This window comes from Pseudopodoces humilis, chromosome 7 (genome assembly GCF_049639895.1).
Source record: "Pseudopodoces humilis isolate 2021_Gansu_Grassland_sample_001 chromosome 7, ASM4963989v1, whole genome shotgun sequence".
NCBI classification, from domain to species: Eukaryota; Metazoa; Chordata; class Aves; order Passeriformes; family Paridae; genus Pseudopodoces; species Pseudopodoces humilis.
The window spans coordinates 49,104,950-49,130,745 of NC_142206.1; the positions used below are offsets into that span (position 1 = coordinate 49,104,950).

At 39.4% G+C, this 25,796-nt stretch overlaps 2 protein-coding genes across 5 annotated transcripts in view; both read left to right on the forward strand.

Annotated features, from left to right (window-relative positions):
• Positions 1–387: 387 nt before the first annotated feature.
• Positions 388–22,692, forward strand: BDKRB2 (bradykinin receptor B2). Of its 4 annotated transcripts, XM_088058329.1 has the most exons (4): positions 404–457; positions 698–760; positions 14,699–14,761; positions 19,771–22,692. In XM_088058329.1, exon 4 carries the CDS (start codon positions 19,773–19,775, stop codon positions 20,913–20,915), a length of 1,143 nt encoding a protein of 380 aa, XP_087914455.1. In that variant the 5' UTR covers positions 404–457; positions 698–760; positions 14,699–14,761; positions 19,771–19,772; the 3' UTR covers positions 20,916–22,692. The 4 variants fall into 4 exon arrangements, with proteins under 4 accessions (XP_005520443.2, XP_014105193.2, XP_087914455.1 ...); XM_014249718.2 differs by lacking the exon at positions 14,699–14,761 and having other exon boundaries at positions 400–457; XM_005520386.3 differs by lacking the exons at positions 698–760; positions 14,699–14,761 and having other exon boundaries at positions 388–457.
• Positions 395–25,796, forward strand: part of BDKRB1 (bradykinin receptor B1) — a 31,344-nt gene continuing 5,942 nt past the window's right edge. The window contains exon 1 of the mRNA XM_088058330.1: positions 395–457. The gene's annotated coding sequence lies outside the window, so the exon portion shown is untranslated. The remainder of the gene's footprint in view (positions 458–25,796) is intronic.

Sequence of the window (25,796 nt, forward strand, 5' to 3'; positions counted from 1 at the left end):
TATTTGAACTTTTCTGTTTTAAAAATCCAAGTCCTCCAGAAAGCTGGCTTGTTGACCTCTAACACCAGTAAAATGAAAAATGCACTTGTCATTACCCCAAATGGGGATAAAAGCTGTGTGTGGGTGCATGCTCATGCACAATTCTGGGAGCTGTTGTACAAACACATGACTGTTTCATACACATCCAATGGGTATCTTAGCTGTGTTTGTGTTTGCCACCCATATTAAAATATCAGTGGTCTCACACTGGATACAGTAGATAAACATTGTTTTTACAATATATTGTGGGAGAAAATCCAAGAATATGATGTCATCAACAGAGCGATGAGTCTGCTGTGTTCAGGGAGGGGCAGTAAAACCATGAGTTAGACTCATTCATACTGGAGAAGGAGCTGTTCCCAGAGACGTGTTGCACTTCACTCATTTGTATCTGCTCAGTGGTGAATTTTCAGTCAAGGTAATGTTTTTTCACTTCTATTTCATATGAGAAGTTACTATTTAAATTCAGCGCAGTTTTTTTGCTTCTTGGAAACCACTTCTTGCATTCTTAATTGTTTCTGGTTTAGTGACAAGAGAGCTGATATTGCTATTTTTCTAGGAAAATGGAGGAGAAAAATAATTTTTGCTAATGTGGTTTTGTAACTTGTTGGGTTTTGCAGAGCTATTATATTTACAGAAAAAATGCTTTGTTTCATAGTGTCCAGTGTATCAAAGCCAAAGGGACTTCACTTGTCACAGAGACTGTCCCATGTACTGGAGGGTAAGGATTTCTGCTATCCAGATGACGCTTCATGTCTGTAATCACACTATAGGCACTGTTTCTTTCATCTCACAAAAATAATCAGAAAGTACAAGCATCTAACTTTGGTTTTGGCTGAGAAATTACCTACAAAATAGCAGGGGGAAACCAGGGCAAATTCTTTTCTGTACATACTGATAATTTTTTCTCTGTTTATTATTTTGATTGTAAACTTTGGTGGGCAGGATGTGGAAGTGCATGTGTGTGTACCTTACACTGCTAATCTGTCTTATCTGCACTGATTGAATGGCAAAGGCTGAACCTTTGAAACTTATACTACAAATAAGAAAGGTTGGATGAAATTTAAGCTACATTATTAATTTATTTTTAAAATCTGTATGCAAATAAAAAAATCTGTAGGAGCTTGACTTTTAAGGTGCTGATGAAAACAAAGAGCTTAGTAGTGGTATTGTAATTAGAATAACAAAAAAAAAAAAAGCTTGAAATATATGCTATACTTTTAGCTATTCATTTTCCATTACTCAGTATCCTAAGCAGCTCTCTTAGTGTAATAATAGAAATAGCCATAAAGCCAAAAGTGTTCAAATATGTAGCCATTAGAATTCTTGTTTTAATATTTTGTATGTAATCTTAGAGTTGCCATCCTCTAAGATATGGGTACACTTTTATCTTTTAAACAGCTGTACATATGTTCCTAGAAACCAGAAGACAGTTATGTAGGTAAAAGAAATCTCTTTTTCTACATATGAGTCTCTCAGATTGAAGTATCAGCATATTGAGTAATATCAGCCATATGACTTTTATCTAGTCTCTGAAAATGTGCAATCCTTAAGAAAAAAATTAAGAGAAGTGTCTTAGCACTCTTTTTTCATTTATAGATTTTGAAATGTATTTGTCTTGTTTTCAGTGTGAATAGTGAAAACACAAACAGAATGGATAAATACGCCCAAGTTAATAAAGACCTTGGAATAGCAGATCCCAAAAATCTTTGTCAGGTTTTTCATTGGGCCCCTGAGAACATGTGGGAACAAGATTAATCGAGTTACTCAGTGTTACCTGAACATTTTGTTCCGACACTCTAACAAAAGAACCACCTTTCCTACTGAATTAGTGCTTCCTGAAATCCCATCTTTGCACAGGAAAACAGCTTTAAAAATTCTTGTAGCTATTTAATATTTCAAGTATTTTCTCAGGCAGAAAACAAAAGGAATTTGGGTGAATTTTAGGACATTCATTATGAAAACCCTAAAATTTATTGTTTAAGAATAGCCAGTGTTTGATAAACTGTTTTTTATTAAAAGATGGGAGTAAAAATCTCTTAGGCATTCAAATTCCACTGTTTTTAAAATCACAGAAGGAAAAAAAATCATATTACAAGTCTAGGAACACTTATCAGAGAATAAAGCTTTGCTTTCAAAACAAGTTCTCTCTCAGTAACCAAATCAACTGCAAAAGTACACCTGAACCCATTAGCAGTGCTAATCAATATAAAGTTGAAAATAAAGAATAAGCAGAGAAAAACGTTGTTTAGCTGAAATGTCCAGTTTAACATTATTCATAAGCCTTGTTCTCTTGTCACTCATGGCTTTTTAAACTCCCTCTCAAGTACTCTGTAGAGAGGAGTTTCCCCCTACCTTATCAAAAGGCTTATCTTCCTTCCTTCTTGCATTTCGCACACGGAGATGGAAAGTTCTGCCTATACCTGGCTGAGACATAGCTGTAGAGGAACAGACTGCTTTAAAGTGCAGACAAAAGCTGTCCTTTGCCAGCCGTTTCTGGGCTGTAGCAGAGTTTGGTGGCTGAGGAATCGCGTCCTGGAGCAGTCTTTGGGTGATGACTCACGAATGGGTTGGAGGCACACCTGAACCAGCCTCTTCCCTCGGCCAGGTGCCCTGAGCAGGGACACAGGGACACAGGGACACAGGGACATCACAGCCCTGGCCCAGCAGGGGGAAAGCACACAGCATGAGAGCAATGCTTTAAATTTGGGCCTCGCAGGTTGGCTGCACACAGATCAAGCTGTAACTGCATGTGATCACCACAGTGGTGACACCTCGTTTACTTAGAAGTCAAGCTAATGAACTGGGACTGAGGGACTCTGGGCATGGTCCAACACCCCACTTAGGAGCTAAATGTTGGAGAACAGGCACAAATGAGATGCAGACCAGAGAAATACAAGGAGCAGAGTTGCCTGCTAAAAGCACTTCTCTTCAGTCTGATGATAGGCAAGCCAAAGCTGCTATATCAAACTTGACCAAAACACTTCAGGACTTTTGATGTTCCCTGAATGGGTGGATTTGATTTACTTTTGCTGCTTTGATGTATTTAAGTCTCCTACATGTTAGTTCCTCAACTTAATTCAGCAAGGTTGGGTTGATTTGTGTGATGATCCCTGCAAAAAAATCTGATCATACAGGTCTGCAGATTCAGGAGCTTTACACACTAAGATATGCCAGAATGGTGATAGTATTGCAAAAACACAGTTCAGACTATGGTTAATTGGCAGAGAATGAAGCTTTCAAAATGCAGAAATCCATTTTTCCTGTCCATTTTATCTGAGATTACAGTTAAATGCCACAAAAAAAAAGTGAGTGATCCATGGTAGAGGGCCAGGTCTTTTCAACATTAACAGGATTTATGTATGCATGCCCAGAGGCAGAACTGGTCATAGGTGCTTTTCCTCCTGCAGTGTTCCTGGCTTGGCAGAAAGGAATAAGCCCTTTGGGACTGCACCCCAGTGCAACCTCTTATAACCTCTGCCGTGGTTGTAAGAGTTCCTGTCAGCTGTCTGACTGACTGAAGGTCACACAGGGCTGGCTGCTGCTCTGGAGAGTCATGGGTTACAAAAGAAGGGCAGCAGGTCCCTCTACCCACACACATGGAGCACAGCGATGTGCCCTTTCCTGATGTGGAGGATAAACTCCCTACAGGTAGTGGGCAGGCAAATAAACTGGAGGTGTTTAATCAGATACCTTGAGCATTTTTATAAAAAGTAACTGTTAGGCCTTCATAATTCAGAGTGGGACCTGATCCTTAAACAAGTAGGACAACAGAAATATTGCAGTACCTGTTGCTAGATTTTGGCTCAGTCTGCATGCACCTCTCATATTCTACACTCTGTATTATATTTGGATTCTGCTTAGATTAGAAGCTCCTTGAGGCACAGCCTGTGCTTGCAAGACTTTTTCACACTGATTATCCCCAAAGCCTCTGGCCATCAGTGTAACACAGACAGCATGGCAGTGTCCCCAGAGCTGTGCTCCTGGTCCTACCTGCTAGACAGCAGCAAACATCTCACCAGGAAAACAAGCAGATGGAGGCACAGAAAAAAGAGATACAAGTAGCTACACAGGCTAGTTGGACTGAATGCTTGCAGTACCCTCCAAATCAGCATCAACAGAGTAATGACAGATTATAGAAGATAAGATGTTAGGAATATATCAGCAGAGATGAACAACTTGCTCACTGGTAGCCTGCTTAACAAACATATTATTGACACATCCTCTTGTTCTGGCCTCAGTCTCCAAGAGGCAAAGGTCTGTGAAAGGCTGATTTTCCTAGCTGTGAGATTAGGAAATTACAAACATGTATGTGATACATTTTCCTTTACCTATCACAACAGATAGACCTGGCTCTGGGACACATAATATGCTCCAAGTCAAATTCTAGCCTTTGTAACTGTACAGCTTCAGTTCAGCACTGAGTTCAGCCAATGAACCTTACAATCAGCAGTGTCACCAGGGTGTTTATCATTACAGTTTCATCTCTGACACCTGTGCTCAAGGATGAATTTTTCTTTCATTATTTGTTCAGATTCAGTTATCTAACACAAACCTACCTGACACTGTCTATTCTGGGGAGCCCTCCCACGTGCTCCTCATGCAGAATCCTGTTTTACCTGCTCAAGACCAGCTTGCAGATTGCTGTTCACCTTGGCATCACCTAGAGAGGATTCCTGTGCGTGGTCCTACTAGTGCTGGGAGTGCACACAAGCCACTTTCTCCCTGAATGAACAGCAAAAGAGCAGACAAAACATGTGAGGCACTGAAGGTGACCAGAAAGTGTCTGCTTTGTGGAAATTTTCTCTCTGTATACATACACAGACATATATCTATATATCTACACTCACAAACACATATTTAGAATAATTAGAATCTTGTCAGGGAAGTAAAATACTTGTTCCTTTGCATATCCATGCATCCGTGTCCTGCCCATTGCTAGGGGATGATCCTACATGGAACCTCCATAACTTTCCTCCCAGATTTTTTACACTGTGCTAAACAATCATTAAATATTTTCATCAGACATTTCTGATGTGTGTATCTATTAGGATCAAAACATCAGTTGCATTTTTAAATTTATTTTCCTTTGCCTGGACAAGGATGTCTTTTCTTCTTTCAGTTAATGCCAAAATTTCCAAGTCATGAGGAGCTGGGACTATCCCTCAATGGGCAGATAAATAAGCAAAAGCAGTTTTCTGCTTCCAAGCCTGTAATCTGCATAGAGATTTACAGTAAATAACAAACTCAAATAAGTCAAAGAATTTGGACTAGCTATTTACCAGAACAAGGGAACCGTTTAAAACTAAAGAGCTTTCTCTGTGTCTGTATTTTTTTTTTTTTTCTCTGTGAGTTGCAAGTTTATTTTTAAAATGATAGTAGTGCAATCTGACTAAAGCAGTTGTAATGAATCAGACATGAATGCAGATCATGAATGGCTGGGATATTGTCCACAGGAGTTTTAATTTATAACATACACATTTTTTTAAGAACAGCATGTGGAGGCAGGTCCCATAAGACAACTGTGTGCCTTCACCTTCTCATTATATCCTTCCTCTGAGAAACTTTTCTTTTTTTTTTCTTTAGAATAGTCACCTTACAGCTCATAAATTCCAGTAAGCTGGGTCAGCAAAAAAGGACATTTCCCAGAAGTAGAAGGAAGTAGAAGTAACAAAGTGGAGTCAGTTTTGTGTAGGTGTTTCCTGCAACTTTATGAAGAGTCTTTTTTGGAAATGTAAGAAGGCAGCAATTCATTTTCTTCTATAATAGATGTAGTCTACAAATTGGCATTTAAATCATACTGCAGCTCATAACTGTACAGTATGAAACATCTGGAGTTCCAGACTTCTACTGTTCTCATCGTGTATTTCTACAGACAGGTTCCACTGCACGCTTTCCTCTCTGGGTTTAAAAAAAGGGTTCAGTGGAATATATTAATAAATTTTGTCTTAGAATTAATGTACTTTGGTCAAATTACTTTTAAAAATCAAAGAGAAGTTTGAAGAATTAAACTATTTCAGATTTTGAACTATTTTGAAGCTGGGTAAAATATGGATCCAAATGATGTAAACTACCTAAGTTTTCTAACATTTTTAAATGAAAATCCCAAATAAAACACCCATAAGCCTGGCACATACCTGACTTAGGCAAGAATCCTTATTCATTTGGTTTGGTTTGGAGCCCTTTACCCTCTCAGGAAATTAAACCCTTCTTTTTCCCTTCTTTCCTTTCTTCCATTTCAACATTAACATTAACATTAATTCCTTCATCCTTCCTTTCTTCCAGACAGCAATGCTTCTCCTCTGTTTCCTTCAGCAGCATTATGTTCCCTTCCAGAACTCACATCCACTCATTTCCCCTTCACTTGTTCCTGCCCTGACATCCTGCCATGAGCCTTTGCTGCCTGCTGCAGAAAACTGTCGTACACAATTCTACACAGTGCTCTCTTCTACGGTGCTGGCAAAAGTGATGGTACACAAGGTCAACAGTGACACGGTTAACTTAAATCCGAATGTTTTTCAAAATTAACAAAGCTGGTCAGAGGACAACATTTCTGTTCCAGAGGAAAATTGGTGAAGGGTCTTGATATTTTTAACAAAAGCAAGAAAACAAACCACAGATCAAATGCACACACAAAGGACAAACCTGTCTGGGAATGGGGAGCACTGAAAAGTGATTTTGAAAGAGACATCTTCCTTCTTAAGCAAGTGCCTGAGGGATAAACTGTAGTGAATTGGGCAGTTGCAGTCTCTGGGTTTGGGCTTGTTTTTTTTTTAACTACTCCACTAGTAAAGATATTAAACTCTTAGCTGGCCAGAGAGAGTAAGAGTGGATCTGGGTCACCCGCTAATCTGTGAGCAGTCAGTACATCGCCTCCTTTGTTCAAGATAAGAAATGACGTCTTTAAAATATTTTCTGTTATATTACCCAAATCTTTTCTGAAAAATCTTTCTTTTAAAATAAGTTTCTCCAGAAATGTTCTGTTTTGATAGTCATTTTAGTAGGAAATGAAAATTCCCCTCCTTCAACACTTTAAAAAGTATCTCCTACATAGCTGTAGTAATATGTGAGTTTAAGGTACCAGAAAACATGATCCAGCAACTGTAGCAGAGCAGAGGGGTTCAGAACCACCCCTCCTCACCCTGCTGGTCACTCTGCTTTGGATGCAGCCCTGGACACAATCGGCTTTCTGGGCTGCAGGTGAACTCACGTCCAGCCTCTCATCCACCAGAGCCCCAAGTCCTCCTTGCCAGGGCTGCTCTCCATCCCAGCTTGTGTTGGTATCAGGGGCTGCCCCAACCCAGGGGCAGCACCTTGCACTTGGCTTCTTGAACCTCCTGAGCTCTGCATAGGCTCACCTCTGAAGCATTCCTTCTCTCTGGGTAGATTTCCTTCCCTCTGGATGTATCCCTTCCCTCCAGTGTGTCAGTCACCTGCATCACACAACTTGGGTCATTGGCAAACTTGCTGAGGGTGCACTTGATCCCACTGTCTGTGTCAATGACAAAGACATTAAATTTCGTCTTTGTGTTAGCTTTGGGTTCTAAAATAGTTCTTTGAAGGAGCTGTGGCATATACTAAGGGAATCTGTCTCTCTAACTAAATTGTTACCCTGTATTTTTTTGTTGGGTCTGACATTCTGGAAAGAGCAAATAGGACATATCTTCTTTGTGAGCACCAGTGCTCAGAACCTGTATATGCCGAGTGAAAAAGAAACTGTCTGCACCAGGTCCCAGCCGGGCTCTGTCATCTCCTGTTGCTAACAGAGGGATAGCAATAAATTAATGTACAATTTAATTTCAACACTGGCAAAGCACGAAAAGGCAAAATTAAAATTGAAATCCAGACACTGACTGTTGTAAATCAGCATTGTAAATTATACTACTTCTTGGCTGGAGAAGTGTCCAGAACCTTCAAGATCTCTCAGTGTTGAAAGTCATATACATGTTTGTACAATTCAATCACCAAATCCCTGTCAGCTTGCATTTGAACATTTAAGTTCTAATAGAGATAGGGTGTATTCTTACTAAAGAAATGTTGTCATTAGAGTTCCCCTGGGTTTTCAGTAGAAAAATAGGCTCCATTTGTATTATATCTAATTACTGTTGTTACTATCAAGATAATTGCAATACAGTTTGAAGCTCATTATAGTGTGAATTAGACACTATTTCTAACAGTTACATCTGTGTTTGAGCTTTTCTCTACAATATATAAAGTGTGGTGATTTCTAGCCATGCTATCTGAAAACTGACCTCTTTCCCTTTGCAAATATTTCATGTACTGGCAAAGTGAGGAGCAGATACACGAAAATAATATGAAATGACTGTCCCAGCTGCTCAAGAAACAACATAAGAGGATGTGTTTGACCTAGGAAGGACAAGGTAAAGTGGCTTTCTGAAGTTTAGCATTTAAGAAGTGAGGCACATTACAGACTAGGCTTCTCCTTGAGAAGGGAACTCACCATTGCTTGCACTGACACATTCTGATTTTAGTTTTTAAAATAATATGAATTTTAAAATAAACAAAACACTCAAATTCTTTAATAAAGACAACTTGTCATTTAGACAATGAGCATAATGTCACATTTTTATTGCCATCCATGACAAAAATCAGCGAAGCTAGGGACCGTGTTCTGTGATGATCCACAAGAAATCCTATTCAGGAGGTTGACAACTGAGCTTAGTGTAGCTGTTGTCAGAAGTTCTAAATTAAACTAGGACCACCTTCAGAAAGGAGTGTTAGAGGTGCTAATCCAAATAACCTGGGAAAATATCCTCTCCTCTGAATTTCACCTGTTCAAAATTTCACCTAAGCATTATATAGTTTTAGTTAGATACTTTTAGCCTGTTCTGTTGTCAGAGCCTAAAGTGCTGTTAGGAAACTGCACCATTACTCAGTGAAGCTGTCCATATATCCCTGTGGTGAGAGGCATTAAGAGAACACAAGGCATTATTACTGATTTACAGGGAGGACAGATTCTGCCTGTGATGCCTTCTGTACTAAGGGCTCCTCTGCCTGCACAGAGCCATCAGTATGTGGCTCAGCAGTGGTGGCTAAAACATCCAGCTGCTGGCAGGGATGACTGTGTAGCTGCAAATGTGGTTTTCAGACATAATGTGACAGGTTAAAACCTCTTTTATGTTTTTGCTAATTACAGCAGAGTAAAATCATCAGTTACCTGTATGATAAGAAATGAGGAAAGCAGTAGCTGTCAAAGAAATCATTATTAGATTTTGTGACAGCAGCCAGTCACACATACTGTGAGCTTCTTTGGGAGCTCTTTGCTGCTGGAGACAATTGGTCTTTCCTCAAAGGCCACACCTCTGAAAGACAGTGGTGAAAATGTGCAGGAGATGCTGTGTTATTGCAAATACATGACAATAGTGTAAATATTATAGTGACTGGAGGCACTCGAGATGGCAAATCTCTTATTTTTTCCTAAATAGCTGCCAAAATGTCCTCAAGGTGCTAGAAGTAAAGTGCTTTCAGGGCACAGAGCCAGTTCATATGAAAGGCAAATCTCTCCATTAAATATTTAATGCTCAGAGGGACCAATACTGACAAATACTACTAGGCCATTAGACCTTCACATTTTACAGTCATGAGAACCTAATGCTGTTACCCAGGGAAAAGAGCAACATTTCAGTTGCTGAGAGAAAGGTGTGGCTAACCGGGGCTGAGGAGGTCTGGTGGGAGCAATTCATCAACGAGCAAAGCTTTAGAGGACATCCACGTGCACGTCAGGGAGGCAGCCTTGAGTGGAGGCTTGTGCACTGCCAAACAGCTCTTCTGTGCCTCCACTACAGCAAAGTGAACATTCCTGGGGGACCGATATGCTTCAGGACTTACAGCCTTTTCCTCTTAACATTCCTCCTCTGAGACTTTATAATATTGTCCACCTCTCTGCAGGATATTCCTATTGTCCTCTGTAACGAAGACATCAAGCAATTTGCGTCACTGGCATGGTTCATCTGTGCTCTCCTGTCTTCCACACTGAGATCAAGACTGTATCTAAACTAGATGAACCCCAAGATCAGTTTTAAGAACCCATACTACGAATGGCTCGGTTCCTCCACCTCATGTCCCAAAATCTGTCATCAGCCAGGTGAAAATTCACCTTTTTCTTTTCCAGGTTAGCTGGTTTTGGCCTGGCTTTTGCCATAGGTTTGAGCGATCTGGGTTTCAGGAAAGGCTGTTTTCTAAAGCAGGAAATTCTTGCTTTAAGAAAGAAGTATAATTTAAGTGCACAAGGTAGTCTTGATATGATCACTAGCATTTCATTTCCTTACCACTGGAGTCCTTAGCTATTCACTGGGCTCAGGGTATTGTCCACCATTTGAGAGGCACATTGTACTGTTTGATACCATCAGACCTGCTATTTCACATGGTATCAGACTCCTGCAATGGATATTAAATTGCTCTCACAATGCTAGTGTGTTAAGCACTTAATTTTGTAGTGGTGATGGGGTACAGCAATCCCTTGCCTACAGCAGAGAATTCTTGTGGCACCTGCAGAGCTCGGGAGAGTAGATACAACCACCTTTGACATTTTTCCAACCTGGAAAAATGCCATATTTGCATGTATTTCTACATGCCATATTATAAAACTCATTTATTTGTCTTTGTGCTTCAGTTAATTTGTGCAAGCTGTGATCATTCAGCTTTGTAGTCAGACACCATGAGTGCAAAGTGTTAAGGGACATACAAGATTTCTGCCCCTGGACAAGACAGGGCTTCCCCGCAGTCACTGACACCCAACAGGGAGCCCAGTGAGGTTCCTGGGGCCAAGGCATGTTGCTTTCACTCTGAGCAGTGCTTCGGCTGCTTCTCTCGCTGCACAAATGTGCAGTTTGCATTGCAAGACAGTTCAACCAGGGGAGATATTGTCAAGCTAGGCAATGAACCAGGAACGGGAATAAATTCTGTTAATATATATGTCATCTTCTCAGCAACAGATCCAATGTCAAGCATAAACTCTGCAAATCTTAAAAATGCAAGCAAACCACAGTCTCATTATAGTTACTCTTCACAGGAGACCTTCCAGCTAACAATAGAAAATACAAAACTTCATTTTGAACCAAATAGGAAAATCAAGTAAACAAAACCCAAAAGATCACAAGTCAAACATGGCTGCAGACCTTAAGCTCAGAGCTTTCTGAAAGCAAATGCTAACAACAAATGTCAAGATAGCAATATGCAAAAGTAGGCTGACCCAAGATCACATACATGTGAAAACACAGAGGACTGATAAGACTCAGTGTCAGAAGTGTGATAAACACATAAACACATGGGCCTGACAGGGCTCACCTTCTCTCTGAAAGAGCAGATAAAGCCTGTGACTCCCCTAGCCCTAACCTGAACTCTAGGTGTGGGCTGAATCTTACTCCATGCATGGCTCCCATGAAAATGTTCTCAAGGATGAATTGATGTGGATGACTGCTCTTCATTCCTGCTTTTGCAGTCCCACTCCTACTGCAGCTCCTAGATTTCTCACTCTCCTGACACTAACCTAAATGCTAATTGTTGGCTGAGCTCTGGACAATGAGCACTCATGTTTTTTTCCTTACCTGTTCTCATATGGGAAATGCCAAAAGAAACAAACCAAAATATCCTGCCAGCCTTGCGGGGTGAGCTTGTGGTCAGTTTTCTCCTGTTTTAATATTTTCCTTCTCGGTTGTCAAAACATTTTAAGCAAACACACTACAATACACACAGAAAAGTGTAGATCTGGCTGTGACTTGTGTTGTGTAAGATTTATGTGCTTTGCTGCTAGAGTCAGAAAGTTATCACCTTGGTTCAGGGACACCAGGCTGTGGAGCAGAGCCACATTAAGTCTAAGGGAGCAGGAGTTGGGTGGGTCCAAGAAGATCAAAATCCTCAAGAACTAAAGAGAAGAGTAGCAAGTATTCACAAGGAGAGGGAGAAGGAGTTGTGAGATTGGCATTGTAAACCTCCAAACTGATATTTCCAAAGATGGAAGATTCAGATTCGATATTTATTTAAGTATTTATACTAACTGGAAATATCTTCATAAAGATAAATACTCTCAATCAACATTATTCAATAAGCTTGTGGCATCTACACAGGCATGTGAATCTCCCAATTTCCAGATTTTATTCCAAGTTAAACAGAATAGAGATTTGGAAATAGATCTTTCATCTGCCTGACGACTATAAAGAAAGGAGCAAACTGGCAAAAGAGAGGAACAAATGGAATAAACAAATTTGTTTAACATTTAGATTTAAGACCTTCATATATTTAATTTCTTCATAGACATATACTGTCTTGAGAAAGCTGGAGATGGGGAAGAAACAACTCTATGTCAAAACAGCTTAAGCTTTCTAAGCTGTTTGAACAGCAGAGATCGAAGTGTGTACTGGGAGGATGTGAAAGGCAGTGATACTTGTTTCCAGAGCAGTTAAAATTCTTTCTCTGCTCTGGAACTACAATTATAAAAGTGGCTGAGAAGTACAGGAAGTTCTACTTCAGGATAATTCTGCTTTATTTACTAACCCATCATGTACAAAAGGGATGGGGAAAGCTGCACAGCATTAACATAATAGAAATCTTCAGGAAAACTAAATGCTAAACCAGGTATTCAGGTCTAAATTTAACTGAGGGAATTGTTGCTGTGAGCACATCACCATGCACATGTTTTGTAGGTATCACATTTCCAGTTCTTGATGGCCCCACAGTTGCAGACCTCATTTTTTTTTATAAACCCTCTCTAATATTAGCAGAGAGTTTATCCTCATCTTTCATTGTTTATCTTCATATTTCATTCCTTCATCCAAGCTGTGCCTTGCTATGATATGTTTTAAAACAACTCTAGAACAGTGTTCAATGGATTTGGCATTTCCTATTACTTATTTACACATACTCTTCCCTTTTTAATTTAATGATGCTTTGATGCAGCCTTTCTCTGCAAAAGGAAGGTCCTCACTCAGTGTATCACCAACAGCAACATTTTCCTGGGATATTTTCTACAGGCCAGGATCTGTGAAAGATTTCCATTCAAGAGGAGTTACATAGATCCAAAGAAATGCCCAGTGAGTTAAAACATGCAACAAAACTGCAACTAAGCCTTTATGGCAAGAGTACTCCATCTAGTCATTGTGCTCACCACTGTCCCATGGGATTTGCCCATGTAGCCTTGTAACAGCTCATCTGAGAAATTTTCACAAGAGATACTGAATCCACTTTTGCAAAGTAATCTTAGTAAAATTGCTCTTTCAGAATGACAGCAAAATCCAGTTTTGGTGACATTTGGTGACATTTGCGATATTTTGTAAGTCATTTTAATAGAAAAGTTTCTAAAATGTTGATGGCAGCAAGTCAGAGGTCAAACACGGGCTGACTCAAACATCATCACCAGATCAGGACTAAATCAAAACTTTATAATGAGATTAGTTTTTTCCCTTATACCATGGTCCTGAGATCAGGACAGTACTTCTCTCTGAGCTAGTTCATATTTTCCTTCTCCTTCCAGTTCTCACCACAGTCCAGCCATGCTGCTCTTCTCCATTTCAGTTATAACTACCTAACACAGAGATAACTTTTATCTGAGTCATCACAGCTATTGACTGAGCTCTGTAAAGAGCATTGAAAAATAACATTTCAGGTTTCTAAAGCTAAAAAGTATAGGATTTTTTTTTTTAGGAAATTTTAACCCTGAAGAGTTTAAAATAAGTATATTCAAGATTTCCACTTGGAAAAAAATACGTTATGCAAAGTGATTTGCATAAAAGTTATATATAAAAAATAGGTTTTGCATTGCACTTGATTCGACTTCTGCTCTTTCCACACCTTTCTTTAGCTGGAATTGAGTGGCTTCATCTCCCCCACAGGGAGAAAATTAGCAGCCTCTTCTCACCTTAGTTTCATTGTTATTGAAATAACTACTTTAACAGAACAACTTTATCCCTGCCCCCATTTTTCCTAACATAGTTGATGCAGATACCTTTAACAGTAACTGTGGAGCAATAGTTTCTTTTCATGGTGTGCCTCAAGCTTACAAAACAAATAATATCTAAAAGTTACACTTTTGAGAGATAGCTCCTCTGTATATTTTCTTTACTGTCATAATTTTCTGGCAAGCTATGGAGCTGATTTGTTTTAAAAAGAATTTTTTTCTTTTACAAGGTTATTTTTGTCCCAGGCGAGTTCCTGAATTTGGTTCAACATGAAGCCTCATGAACCGCGAGGGCAGCCGTAGGGTAAAAGGGACAGTGAGGAGAGAATGAAAAGCGGGAAACCTTTAAGTTAACACTGCCACAGAAAGTGTCCACTGATCTACAACCTCAAATGTAGTAAAGCCCATTAGAGATTCATTATACACAGATTAGAAATTAAAAATTAATGTTGTGGGATCTGTAAAAGCAGAGCGTTTTAGGAATGTTTCCCACACTTCTTCTGTCTCTCCAAAATAACTCATGCCTCCACAGTACCAGAATTAAAAGGGCATTCAGAGAATGTTTCAGAGATGCCACAAGAGTGACAGTTTTACCTTCCAGTGTTCTTCCAGCTAAAGATACAAACCCAACCCATTCTGAAGCCAAAGAAAAGGGTATGAGCAGTCAGTCCCACTGGGCTTGGATTAAGTGGAAAAAAAAGTATCGGTGAACTGGGGATAGATGACAAAGGTGCTTTTTTTTTTCAGGAGAAAAAGTTGCAAGAAGACCAGGTTGAAATAGAAGCTTTGAAAATAAACCTTATAGAGAAGGTATAGATTTATAAACAGGATGGGTTACCTGTATTTTTGTTGACATTAAATTCTGAATGCAAGGATCTGCCACTGAAACTCAATCTTCCAGGACACCTTTGACTTCTTGCTGAGCAATGCCTCTGCTTATGCCATCCCACATGTGCATCAGGCCTGCTAGACCCGTCAGTGTGGCTGAAGGAGAATATATGCATTGAAATTTTTTTGTTATAATCTATTATTAAACAAAAATACTAAACTAAAAAATACACCTTTTCCTCAAAAATTGACATTGTCCTGGAACCAAATCCTCCAAAGCTGTTAAAATAAACTTCTCTCTCCTTGGCCAGCAAATACCTGTCTGATGGTCACAAATGAGGCAGTTTAGGGGACACCACTACAGCCTCCTAACAACTTGCTGGGCCTCTCAGGTTTACAGTCCCAGCTCCTGAGGGCAGCAGGGGTACCTGTATGGAGTCAGCAGGACTTCCAGGCATCCTTGCACAGACCACACTTCAGAAGATCTCCCTTACCTTCAGCAGCTTTTGAACTCCAGCTATCTCCCATTTCAGTCACAGCAGATCTGTCAGGCTAACATCCTTTTTCCTCTCATGGCTCTGGCAGCTCCTGTGTTACATTTGATGTAGATTTATATTAGCATGAAGAAGCAAGGCTGCCTGGCAAATAGGCACCATCAGGGGACACTTGGCTGCCCAAGCTGGGCTCAGAGATATTCAGGAGGACAAACTTGAAAAATACAAAGCATCAAAGCAGGCTGGGCTCTGCATAGAAACAGAGAGTCAGAGCAGAGGCTGGGGCAGCCCTTGATATTTCTTTCTGCAGCTAACACGTCTTCTAAAATATCACCATGTCAGAAGCCAGCCAGTGCCTCTCAGTTTGCAGCCACTCACTCAAACCCATAATTTTGCTCCCATCTTTTCCTCTCCTCTGTGCCACTGAGCCCCAGCTGTACGTGGAGCTGTATGTGTGTATGGCAAGCCAGCTGTATGTGTCCAAAAACATTTTTGGCCACTGACAGCAATTAATGCAAACCAGGTAATTGTAAAATTCTGCTAAGGATGCTACAGTCTGGGTCGTACCTATACTCCACACACCCTGCTAAGACAACTCTGAAATTAATGGAAAATAAGGTGGCTTTCTAAGCAACTTTCATCATGGATGATCATCCATCAAAGGAATTCCTCATTTGGAGAAGACTACTGGGGCCTTGAGCCCACTCTGTCCTTGCAAATTAGACTGTGTAGGAAAATATCAGGACTGTGTTCCTATGCTTTTTAATATTCTCTCTTTTGCTCCAGCAATCAACAGTTAACATCATAACAGCATTTATCTGCTTTAGGCTCCACCTCTTGTCTCTGAGGACTAAATTAGCAAGGTTAATATTACAACAATCTCAGTATATACTAATTACAAATTTCACACCTTGTTTCTACAAAACATGTAATCAGTAAAGTCACAAAAGCTGTAAAATATACATTACAATGTCTCTCTCTTACTGTCACAGAGTAGATTGCTGCAGGTAACATTGAAATAACCTGAACTCTTATTGCACATTTCAGAACTTGTCCGTGTATAAGACATGACTGAGACCATCATGAGGCATTTAGTAATTCACTGTATGAAAATGTTTAGCATAGTACAAGGACAGATTAACACCAGCAGCAATACTAATATAGTCATGAGTTCAGCAGCTGTAGGGCTTCACCCAGACCCAAAAGAGATGGTGAAAAACATTCACCTGAAGCAGCATTCCATCTGGGGAGTAAAGCAGTGCTGGAGCTTGCATTAACCCAGTAGCAGCATTAACATTTCCCCTCTCCTTCCCTTCCTTAGCTCATATCTCTTCATCCTTAGAGCACTTTTTGTTCCAATTCAACATATTCCCCTCCTTTTCTTTCAAGAACTTCTGTAGGCCCCGGCATGTATTGCTGTCACATGGAGATTTTTCCCTCCACATTCTAGGATTAACCATTCTGCTGGACTCTAGCTGTTCTCCTTGGCTTGCTGATTAACTCATGCCTGTCTTCTGGCATGCTCCCTCCAGACCCATGTGTGTGGGTCAGTCCTTGACCAGCAGGACATCCCGTGAGTTTGGCAGGAGATGACACCAAGGTGCCCAGGTGATTGCCCAGCCCTCAGAGTTTCAGGCTATGGCACTGGTCACCACCACCTTTTTGGGGTCCTTCTCCACCTGCCTGTAATGACAATCCAACAGCTGATTAACCCCTTCCTCCCAGTCCCTCTGCAAGGGTTCCTCATTTGCAGCATTGGCAGCATCGTGCCAACACGCAGAGTGTCCCCCATGAGCCGGCCCCAGAGCCCTCCTGCCTTGGCAAGGGCAGTGTCTGCAGGAGACACAGGGCTGCTTGCCACCAGCTCTGTCCAGGCCATGACTGCCTCCCACACAGGACACCTGTGAGTGCCCAGTTTCACCTCCCTGAAACACCCTCCATCAAAACTGTGCCATTTGTTCCCAATGCTATTAAAAAAATACTCCAGAACAACACAAGATAATGACTGACAGTGGGTTTGATAGATTGTCAAGGAGCAGATAACTCACAAAAGGATGTGAACTCCATCAGGTTCAAATTCAGCCGCCACAGGGGTCCCTCAGAATCAGTAATGATAGATTACTTCAGCAGGGCAGTATTTCAATCAAGACTGCCACATAAAATCTTATTGAAAATCCCCGCTGAGATATTAGCTTGTCTTGCATTGCACAGAAAGTACTTGTAGAGAATGTGTGAAAGGATCACATTTATTTCCACCAAAATATGACAAGAAAATAGCAAATCACTGCCTTCTCTAAGCTGTGGCTTTGTCAATCATAATTTATTCAGCAATCACATACTTTAAATGAGTCTCCTGTGTGATATAAAATAGCATTGAGCACATAATTTTAACCCGAAACATTGTAAATTGATAATTAGCATTTTACCTTGTTCACTCCCCCATTTCTAGCAATGCATTATGGAAGGAATTGAGACTTGACCAAGGAGGCAGGTTGGGCATGACATGGCCAGAAGCCCCATGTCATGGACTTGGTGACATCCTAGCTAGTCTCTTCACACTGTTCCTAGACCAAAGTAATATAATATAACTAACTTATTTTAAAGAATTCTAAGTCTTTCCCATCTAAAACCAAAATCTGAAAGAGATTAATTGCAGAGAAAATACAGATAAATCAATATGCAGTTTTGGAGCTGCTATTTGCTGTAAATTAAATTCTGTAAATTAATGGAATGAGGGAAAATCACAGAAAAAGCCAACATGGCCTTTATGACCACTCTCTGAATTACTAATGCTCATCTTGTTAAATATGTGCATACATCCAACCTCAAAGTGTAAAATAATGCACTTACAATTTATTTTTTTTCTGCTGGTTCACAGCCTATGACCAACAGAAGAAACAGTTTCTGATAATTGCATCAGGCAAGAGAACATCTTTATTCTCAGATGACCTCTTGTTGGCCATCCATTAGTATTTCACTTCCTATTTTTTTTTACAATGAAAAGTGCCAGCATAGAAAGAAAGGGAGACTTGAAACTGCTGTTTGCAGTTCGTTAGTTGCAGCTCTCACATCCACACAAGCTAGGCTTTGAGATATTTAAGTGCTACGTTTGTGTTTTATCATTTTTCATCAATTCTGCAACCAATAGCCAAATTTCTGTATCCATATTAAGCACTGATACTTACCAGTCAACAATTCCAGCAACAAGAAAACAAGTTGAGAACCCTCATCCTTTGAGGAATTGCAAGTGTTCCCTTTTCACTGCCAAGTTACGAATTGAATAGGACAAATGTCTTAATTAAAAATACGCTTGAAAAGCTTCCAATCAAATGATAATATAAACAGTGGTTATTATAAAGACCTGAAGAAAAAAAGAACAGAATTTCCATCACTCAGTCCAGAGAATTATATGTACAGATCTGGGAAGCCAATCTTGCATTTGAATAATATCTCAGCATTCATTATTCAAGAACACAGCAACAAGAAAACACAGTTAACATTTTATCAGTAGTGAATGATGCTGAACACTCAACTTCTGTTCAGTTCTAGTAACATTTAAGTACACATCTGATGTTTCTGCCCATAAATAGCTCCCTGTATGATCTCAGGCTATTCTGGTATGTAGAATGTTTACTGTATTCTTGTTTTCAGACTGTGCTCTTGCACCCAAGCTGGCTGACTGCAAACAGATCCTGGCTAACAGGATGGCCACTGGCTCTACCAAATTGCCAACCCATCCACTGCACACCTCTTAAAACTGAGCTCCCTCATGAAGGTTGTACCATTTATCTCTTCTGTGACTTGGCTGCGGAAGGAGACTGTAACACAGAGACAGAAATACACAGACAATTCCAATGGGAAGCTGAGAAAGGCACACTGCTGGCAGACACCTCATCGTTCTCAATGCAAACTAGAGCTGCAAACTAAATGTCTGTTTATTGCACAGTCAAAATATTTGGGAAAATATATGGTGTTCTTTGGGGAGGAAGCACCACTGAATTCCACTCAATCCTTGCTCTGCAGGGGAGGGTGTAAGATGTTGCAGGATGTGACACAGAACTAGCATTTTTACCATGAGCGACTTGAGACACCAGGTACTTTAGGAGACCATGGCTAATGAAATAAAGAGATAAGAAGACAAACTAATGATGAACATCCTCAACGAATTAACAAAGGCTTGCTGCAGCACAGTTCTAGTGAATAAAGTCTTCTAAATGTTCTCTTCAGTTAATCCATTCATAACAATATCTGTTGTTGCTACATTCCCCCTGTTTTACTTGCCCAAAGTGGGTCCAGGCAGTCCATAGCAATGCAGTCTGTAAAACATTCCACAGACACACCCAGTGTCTGTGAGAAGAACCCAGGGAACTGTAGGTCTGTTCAAAAGCTACACTTCTAGGACACTAGGAAAAGCAAAAGACAACTCTTCATAATTTGTCTTTTGCAGCAATGAGCTAGATGTAGCGATCTTATGTCACCTGTTTTTTCTCTTCACAGAAATGGTTTCCATCACAACAGAAAATGTTACTCAGCTGTACAGCATGACCACTCAGGAGCTCACAGTCAGTACAGAATATTTCCACAATAATTCAGGAGTGAATCAGACAGATCAGTATGAATGTCTTAATGCAGATGTATGGAAATGGCTACTGGATTTTCAGCCTGGATTTCTCTGGTTTATATTTATTTTGGGATCAATAGAAAATTTCTTTGTACTCACTGTTCTGTGTTTCCACAAGAGTAGCTGCACAGTGGCAGAAATTTACCTAGCAAACATGGCATTTGCTGACCTATTGTTGGTCTGTATTTTACCTTTCTGGGCCATTAATATTTCTAACCATTTTCAGTGGCCTTTTGGCCTGTTTCTCTGTAAAGTCATCAACATAATGAGTCACATGAACTTATATTCTAGCATTTATTTCCTGACACTAGTGAGCATTGACCGCTACCTGGCCTTGGTGAAAACCATGTCTCTTGGGCGGATGAGACGAACCGTCTGTGCCAAATGGAATTGTTTTATAATTTGGACATGTGCACTGTTCATGTGTTCACCTACAATGGTGTTTCGAAATTTGCATTACTTTGAAGAGCTCAACATCACAGCCTGTGCTCTTCTTTACCCAGCCAGTTACTGGGAGCCCACCAACAACTGCTTGCTGAATATTGTGGGGTTTGTGATCCCACTCTGTGTAATTACCTATTGCACTGTGCAAATCATCAAAGCCCTACGAAGCAGTGAGCTACGAAAAATGAAAGTAGTCCAGACAGAGAGGAGAGCCACCGTGCTGATCCTTGCTGTTCTCCTGGTGTTCATCATTTGCTGGCTCCCGTTCCAGATCACCACATTCATGGACACAATCCGTTACTTCTCACCCACTCTCAAATGCCTGGCAGAGATCAACGACATACTGACCCAGATAGCCACATACTGTTCCTTTAGCAACAGCTGCCTGAATCCAGTCTTGTATGTGATTATTGGGAAAAACTTCCAGAAGAAGGCTGTGGAATTCTACAAGGGCTTGTTCACAAGGAGGTGCAGAAAATTGCAGTCTGTGCAAATGGAAAACTCCCTGGACACTTTAAGAACTTCCATTTCAAGTGAATACCCAAGGAAAAAGTCTGTTTTGCCATTACCCCAATAGCATAATTTTAGGAAATCCTTAAAGGAAGAAAGGCTTCTAACATATCAGTCTCCACTCATATCCATCTGCTACAGGTCCACAGAGTAAACATGGTAGTGTTCATTACGTGAGGGAAAACAATGGTTTGTTCTTAATGAAAATTCCATAGAGACCTGCTTCTAATGTTAGTGGATGTTTTTCATGATCGGATCCAATTTTGTAGCTTACTTACTTACTTACTTATTTTCATGGCTGAATGAAACTTGGCACACATTATTGGGAATGTTTTTCTAAGGTGTACATAAAATTCTCTGAACAGAGCCCCAGTACAGAAGCTATTGTCAGGATTATGCAGCTACGTATGGCTCCCCTAATAGTGAGTTAAATAAGATGTTTGATCTGGGAGGGGTTTGTATTTGAGTAAGTTCTCTTAAGTGAATCCGGTAGGATGCGTTTTTAGATGTGTCCATCCTTTTGGCTTTTAATTTCTCTTTTCAGTGATCCAAAACCATCTGATTTCTTCATTGACAAGCAGTGCCTTTTTGCAACTGCTCTGGCTAGTTACAGATTTACACAAGAAAGTACGTATGAAAAGTAGCTGAAAAAATGGTAAAGCAGTAGTGGAAGGGGACCCACACCCATCTGCATGAAGTTAGCTGGGATTTCTTCGTAGAAGAAGATTCTTTACCCCTTCTGCCTTGGAGTGAAAGCATTCACTTACACTTTTTGAGTGAGTGAATGCTATTTATATTCATGCTTACGCTTCAGCTCAAAGACTCAGGTTTTTAGTACTCACAAAGCATAATTAATCTTATTCAATGGATATACAAAAGCTCAGCACAACTGGTATAATCTCACAAACAGAAGAAACTGAGAATATGAAGGAGAGCATTACCTAACTACATTAGAAATCTAACTGAAGATAACAGGGGTCTTGAAAGCTCAGAGTATTCAAGAATGGCCTTTTCAGATTCTAGTAATACCTACATTTTACTTGTAGAGTTAATCTGTGAGATTTTAACATGAGATTGCTTTTCCCCAATTGGACTGTATTTTTGAGATAATTTGATGATACACATAAAACCCTCATAGTGTACTGAATTGTCAGTATGCACTTTAACCTCTAGGAACCTTGATCAAAACTGAGTGGAAGATGAATTAAATATGCTGAAATTAACAGTCTTTGTTCTTTTCAAAGCACTTTAGGTTACAGCTTTTAAAGCTACCAAGGGAAATGGAGTTTGGTGACATGAGTAAACTCAGATGGCAACTACATGGTCTTTATCCATCAGAGTTTGAATGGAGAAATAAAGTTCATTTAAAATGAGAAATTTGTATTAAACCTTCAAATAACTAAACCACAAAGTAGAAGTGTGCAGATGTGATTTAAAGACTATGGGAGTTAGATCACTGTATATGATTTATGTGCAATTTCCATGGTTTTTCTTTGACAATCCTGTCATAAATACTTCTATTTGCTCACCCTTTTTATTGTCTGAAGCAATGAGGACAACTATGATGAAACACTGAAAGGCTTTCTGTTATATCCAGTGTTATCATACTGTCTCATCCATGAGCGTGCTGTCCATGCAACCCTTACACAAAAGGAACTCCGTACAGAGGTTACTGAGGCAAAAGAAGGTGTTTGTGAGTATTTGGTACTGAGATGTAAAATATAAAAATGTTATTATGGTAACATCACATTAATTTAAATAATGTAAATACATAGGCACTTTTTGGTTTTGTTTTGTTGGCTTTTTCTTATGCAGTAAGCATGTACAAAAGAAAATAAAGTACTTTTGAGAAATGAGACTTCCTGGAATTTTCTTCTCTAGCCTGTATCCTATTACTAAGGAATGATTTGTCAGAAGTTCAACTGTTCCAGATGCTTACTTCACTTCCCATTACACCAAAGGAAAGTGAGCTGAAAAAACAGAATTTTAGCTACTTTGAGATCTTTCTTTTCAGGGCCCATTTCTGAGTGCTCTTGACTGCCCTCTGTCCCTTTGGAAGTTTAAATCAGAATTAAGGCAGCTAAGAGTACTGAAACATTTTTGGGAGCTTTTCTCTGCCTGCTGATAACTCAAGGTCCTATGAAGACACCAGCAACAATGGAAAGTCCCTGTAGCAGCTTCTGCACATCACAGAACAGATAGTGTCAGCTCACAGACTATTTAATTCACATTTTACTGACTCTTCAGTGTGATGACACATTTGTGGTATTCACATGCACCATTTATACATGCAACAAAAAACCCCAAGAAATAAAGTGTAATGTCCAAGCTACATTTGACCTACTGACAGTTTCCAGTCACACTTGGCTCAGCTGTGTTCTTACAGAAACATGAAAAAATATGAAGACTTCTGGTAAAATGAAGTTAGACTTTGTCCTGAGAATTTCAGAGCTGAAGATGCCAGACAGTAATCATATATTTTCATTCTTCTTTATCCTTCCCCCCTCTTACCTCTGCTCCTAGCTTCTCTTTTACTGAGACTGCCACAACTGTTATCAAGACTTTGGCCGTGCAAAGAGCTGGCTCCCCATTCAGCCTGACAGAGGTGGGGACCACGACCAGAGGAAGGGCAAGGATGACAGAAGCCAGATTATATTTCTGGCCTTCAGCATTCACAGGCAAGAATAATTCTGATTTGTCTACTCTCTCATTTTTCAAGTGGCTTATTGGCTTCCTTTGAAAGGTTAAGAGTTTAAAAGCTGTTACACAAGCCACTGGTGCTCGCTGCAGACAGAAGAAAGTCTTTAGACAGGGTTTCAGTGGAGGAGTTAGGATCTTGCTTCAGATCTCACAAATCCCTAAGCTGTCTTTAGCCATTGAATCACCTTTCCATTCCATTCTTCCATCAGCACATTGCTGGTTTTTCAGCCTATATTTGCTCCTTCGCCTTTTGCTGTTTCAAGCTCTAAACTGTAGTTAGTAGGGCTTGATTATTACCACACTGTGGTAATAAACTGTGATGGTACAGGATCATTCTTTGGGAATTGTAAATAACTGCATCAGAATTTAAGCTCTCCTTAGCAATCTCTATACTATATGTGAAGAAATCCAACTAAGCTGAACAAAGAGTTTTACATCAAAAGATAATCTCAAAAACCTTTCTGCTATCTCAGATGAACAGTTACAGAAGATAATTAAGCTGATTTGCCAAACATTTCAGTAATGAAAATACAATCGTTAAAACATACTGATCCAAAAATTTTGTCCCAATCATTAAAGACTCTAGGCATCTTAAAAGGAAGATTTTTAATGGCTGGAGTGCTGGACCAAGAGCCAGAACTCTGGAGATCTTTGGGAATTTTGATATGTGTCTACCTTGTAATGTGTGTGATAATTAAGCAGTCTTACCTCTAAGTTCATCAACATGTTTGTTTAATCATTCTGATCAGAGAGATTCAGTTAGCATTTGCAAATTCTTCTACAGCTCTAGAAAATGTTTACTTTCTGCAGGAAAGTCTGCCTAGACGGTGTGATTGAAGATCATTCAAGCTTAAAACATAAATAGATATGTTTTTTACAGTAAAAAAAAAACTTAACTATTGACTCTTCTAGATATTTTTGAACTAACCCTTCACATTCTTTCAATTCATGGTCCATTACCTCTGTGCAAACTCTGAAATGCTACCAGATCTTCATACACTTTCCACAGGTTGAAATGAGGAATGAAGTTGTAAAGACATAATAAATTAAATCCCCTTTCTGTATAAAGTTACAGCTTTTTCTATAGACTTGTTCTAAGGTCTTTAAATGCTGGAGCTACTGCAGTGCCTATTCACATTTTCTACCGAATGCATAGCCTTCCAGTTTCAAATCTCTCTCCATTACCAATATGTGCTCCAAATACAGCAATGAAAAATATCAGAAAAAAAGAAACTAGATTTGCAAAGAGGACTTGAATTTGCAAAACCAGTATTTTGATCCCATTTTGATGTGACGAGTTTTGTAAGATTTGTTATTTATCATATAAATTTTAGATGCAGCTGCAGTTTTTTATTCAGTCTGTGAGTAAATGTGGAACTTGGCAGATCCTACAGATTCATGTCCAAGCAAGGACAAATTCCAAACTTCTTGTTGTTGCTCAAATGTTCTTTACTATGGAAAAATAACTTAAACACGGAAATGCGGTAGTGTAAGCAAAGAGGAGGCTTTGGAAAGTCTGTGACGAAGATCTCCTGTCACATTGCACTTACCTTTATGAGTCAGTGTGAGATGGGCTGTTTCAAGATTTTCCTCCTGCAATTTGTTAGGATTCCTTACATAATGTGTAATTCACAAATTACATGTTGTGTTTCAAGTCTTTGCAAAATTAAAATTTTACAAGATATTAAAAAAAACCCGAACATTTAATCTTGAGCCATTTAGAGTTTTCTCCATTGTGATGGTGTTAACTGGAATGTTTTTGTATATAAATTTTAGCACTGTTTGCATAACTTATTATCCTCTAATGAATAAAAATTTTGAATAAAAGTATTTTTCATTATAGGGAAGTTTCATAATAAAGCCATTCAGCCTCCCCTGCCTTTTAATTTTAACTTAATTATCAAATAAAAATGGACACAATTGAATAAGAATTGAGATAGATGGTGCATATCTTGTTTAAGTAGCCAATGAGAGGAATGCTTTCCTATAAGTAGATAACATTCCTGTCCCATGACAATTTTTCTTTTTTTTTTTTTTTTTTTAATTGAAAACACACATTGTTTACGTGGCTATATTTAAGACAGATTTGCATGCAAAGTCTGAGAGGCAAGATATTATCTTTTTAGAATATTATTCTAATGAGTGGACAATCAGAATAAAAAAGATAAAAATTATTTTTAAACAACCACTCTCAGGATACTTGGTCCCAGAAAGTAATCAAAAAAATAAGAATCTTATTTTGTTGCAA